General features: G+C 38.9%; 1 protein-coding gene across 1 annotated transcript; it reads right to left on the bottom strand.

Annotated features, from left to right (window-relative positions):
* LOC8155369 (protein FLOWERING LOCUS T) lies at positions 549–2,597 on the bottom strand. The gene is made up of 4 exons (XM_002489252.2): positions 2,332–2,597; positions 1,755–1,816; positions 1,528–1,568; positions 549–976 (listed from the first exon to the last, which is right to left on the bottom strand). Exons 1-4 carry the CDS (start codon positions 2,530–2,532, stop codon positions 747–749), a joined length of 534 nt encoding a protein of 177 aa, XP_002489297.2. The 5' UTR covers positions 2,533–2,597; the 3' UTR covers positions 549–746.

The following is a 3,921-nucleotide window of genomic DNA, read 5'->3' as shown; positions in this document are numbered from 1 at the left end:
GCACACGCGCGTCTGGTCATGACTCGAGACGCACGCATGCTCGCCACGACACGGCTCGGCGGCTGCAGCTATTACAAACCGCCTATTTAAGTTGAGTTAACAAAAGGTCAACAACCAATCCAATATTAAACCATTTGTAGTATAGTATTTATTACGGGTCCTAAAATTAATTATCATCAAATAGTATATGGGGCAAAAGCCCATATAAAATTTAACAAATTCTATGAAGGTAAAAGGCTTCATAGGTAGGTCTTTGAATTGACTGGAAACCTTTACATATCTTATATGATTGCAGTTACACGGAACATAACAGATATAGATCTTCACCGGTAGAAATGATCTCTTGTCTCTTGTCTTCCTTGTAACGATTTGAAAGTACATATTTAATTTCACAATTTCCACCAGAAATATGTATCTCAAACCGTGCCCATTTTTCCAATTAATATAGTGCCCCAGCTATACTTCTTGTGATTAATAGAAATTAAGCTAGGCCAATGAAGTAATATGATAGCATTACATCAGAGCTGTTGTAACTTGTGATAATGTCTAGAATAATAGCTTTTATTATTGTGAACATCGTACTTACAATGCTCACCAACAATCATGCAAACACAAAGCATATATTTTTCATTTAGCTAGGGTGTACTTGTACCCCAGTTTGCTGCCGCTATATATCTTTTCTGCCTTCAGAGAGACGTAAACACACAACTACGTTGTATTATGACACAGCTTCGTCTATATATATATCACCTTATGTACCTTCTTCCACCACAGCCGTTCTCTCTCTGGCAGTTGAAGTACACTGCAGCGACAGGGGAGCCAAGGTTGTAGATGGCTGCGAAGTCCCTTGTGTTAAAGTTTGATCTCCACCCCGGCGCATAGGTGGTCTGCCTGACTGACTGCCTGAACAAGACGAATGCAAAGCGATGGATTCCGGCAGTTGGACGTGGGCTCTCATATGGAACTATTTCATTCCCTGTTACATACAATATCAACTTTATTGAACTGGAATATCTACATATTTATTAACAGTGCATGCTTTTCGTCCATCTTTAGTTTTAATGTGGAGTTGTAGTTTGCCTTGACATCATATGAAAACAGAATATCTTGTAATGAGATTGATTTCTTTTTTCTGTATATGGAAATTTGTTTGGTCGACATTTAATGGTTAAAAAGTTTTAAAGCCGAAATTAATGTGAAGCAGATATGATTTTCTTAAAGTTCTTGTGAACAACGAATCCAGTGAGCATGTGATGTGACATGAAAATGTTTCCCAAGCTTTATCTTTTACCATCCCAGAGTATATGGAGTTGACAGAATGATTCTTTCCCACGTTTAAATTTCAATTTAGAGTTTGTCTTCTCCCTTTTAATGCTACAGTTAAAATGGTTATAATTAATTTGGGCGTGGCAAAGAAATCTAGAAGACATTCTTTTGATGATGGCGCCGAAAATGAAATATTAGTGAACATGAGCATAAGTCACAGGCTATATTCAGACAATGCAAAGTGTGGGTCAAATCACTTACCGAAACTGGCATCAGTTGTCTCTGGAATGTCTGTCACCAACCTGTGCGGGACATTGAGAACTAACCAATCAGTACGGCATGAACGAAGGTGATATTATTAAACTCTAGTAATCAACAACAGGAGCGCATGCCACGCATGGCGTGCATATAAAGTGAACATGGAAAGTGCCAGTGGATTACCACCCGGCGGCATGCATGGACAAAGTTGCAAGAGAGAGAGAGCTTACCAGTGAAGGTTCTCTCTTTTAGTGGGGTTACTGGGGCTTGGTGCATCTGGGTCCACCATGACCTAGCAAAACGATGATGGATTGACACATGAACTAGGTTAGCCAATCTAGATATACTATATGGAATCAGGTCTCTCCAATTGACATATTCTCTTTGATGCATTAGTGCATTTTCTTTGCATTGTTACACGAGTGTGTATATATATAGGTAGATAATATGCATAGAGAAATTACATAAAGACACTGAGATCAATATTTAGTAAAGGATGATCATTAGTCGTTGTATGATCGAAAATTGCAAGGTCAGTTAGTATTATCAGCCTAAAGACATGCATACAAAAAAGCTTGATGAGAGTTCACAAGAAAACATATTCTTTGCTTTTTGTCTTTTACTATCATCACGGATGTAGAAGATACTTAAAGATATATATATCAACTAGGTACACTAATAGTATAGATTTATAGCTAAGATATGAAACTTGAGCCAAATAAAAGGAGAAACCATGAATCTACAGATTATCTTCACAAGAAACAAGTATTAACCAACAATAAGATGCAATGACAATCACACTCTTACAAGTGTGTAGAGAGTCCTCATGTCACGCCCACTGATGTGGACCCTTGGCTCATTCATCACTTGAGATGGCTTAAGGTCAGAACCATTTGTCATCTCCTTATTGTTGTAGAACACCCTCAGTGATGCAGTTGTGATGAATGGATCCACAATATCCCCCACGACATGCCCGACGACCAATGGGTCCCTAGACATATTGAACATGGTATGATTTGGGCAAAAGGAGTGGTAGTGCTTGTTGAGCTTGGTTAGGATATAAGAGCTCGAATGTGGTTTGTACTGTGAGAGGATGATGGAAGGGAAGAGGCCTATTTATAGAGAGATCGATAGATGATGATCAAGAGACATCTTCGTCTCTACCAAAGAGACCAAACTAAAGTGTCCTTATTTCTCCAGAGGTTCTGGAATCTGCTTTGGAAAATAATAAGTGATTTGGGTGGCTCTTGCAAGAAGTTTTGAGGCTCCTTCTCCATCATTTAATTTAGGGCTAGTGGAGGCAAAGACCATTTGCTCTCTTGTCTAGTATTGGTGAATAAAATCTTCTGGCCATGCCGTTTATTCTCTAAATCTGGACCCATTTTATGCATATAACATATAAAGTTCGCTCACTTTTGACCTAGGTCCCATCAAGCACGATTGGCATGCGCTACTGAGCTAGGCTAGCAGAGAGTGTAGAGTTCTAATTGTCTCAAGCAGAAGTAAGCCACAAGGTGGTAGTGTACCTTTAGGCACAATATTATTGCTTTTACGTTTAATTCATGGTGACATCAAAGACGTGACTCCAATTCCCAACATGACATTCTCTTGTTCTCATACTTTTCTCTTATAATGGGTCATGGCATTGGATTCTGCACTGCATGCATGTAAAGCAGCTATGTAGAAAACGAGAACAATGGTATAGCTGAGAGGATTATGATAATGTCATTTGAAGGATTTAGCTGGGAGAACAGTTGAGAGCGAGGACGTATAGCATATCTATGCATGGGTTATTAATGATGTCTCAGTAATTCAGACATATGCATATCTTCTAGGACGGCAGACATATCTTCTAGAACGTGCGTACAACTGTGCCTCCGATCCCTGGTTTGAATAAATATAGACTGCATATGTAAGTTGCGGTGCTGATGAGCTACAATACGGTATATAATTGCTTGTCTATACTTTCTTTGGTTAGTCCTCTTAATGCAAATTCCCATCCAACGAGCGTTTATTACAGCTGCAAGTTGAGCTAATGTTCAAGCAAGCGCATTCCACATGGTGATGTCTTACTTGAGAAGCTCGGATCATATATATTACTACGATTTATCTTACAGCAATGTACGCCTACTGTTAAAGCAGCACAAAGCATAATATACGGAACACACTGGATTCTTAATTAACTTTAGGGAATTGTTGCCCCTCTTGTCAAACATGGTGTATGACACGAAAGCTCCTGTGTTTTGTTTCACATCCTTTTTGACATAACTACTGTTTCTTCCGTTCTCATCAAGAGTTACATACTATTAGCAGTTGTGGTGGATTTCATGATGATCAGATAAGCACTAAGCTTATGCTTTCCCTAAGAAGAAATGCAATCATTATACGAAGCCTATC

The sequence above is a fragment of the Sorghum bicolor genome, chromosome 5 (genome assembly GCF_000003195.3).
Source record: "Sorghum bicolor cultivar BTx623 chromosome 5, Sorghum_bicolor_NCBIv3, whole genome shotgun sequence".
NCBI lineage: Eukaryota > Viridiplantae > Streptophyta > Magnoliopsida > Poales > Poaceae > Sorghum > Sorghum bicolor.
The sequence above is the reverse complement of the archived record's forward strand: the minus strand, read 5'-3'. Positions and strand labels throughout refer to the sequence as shown.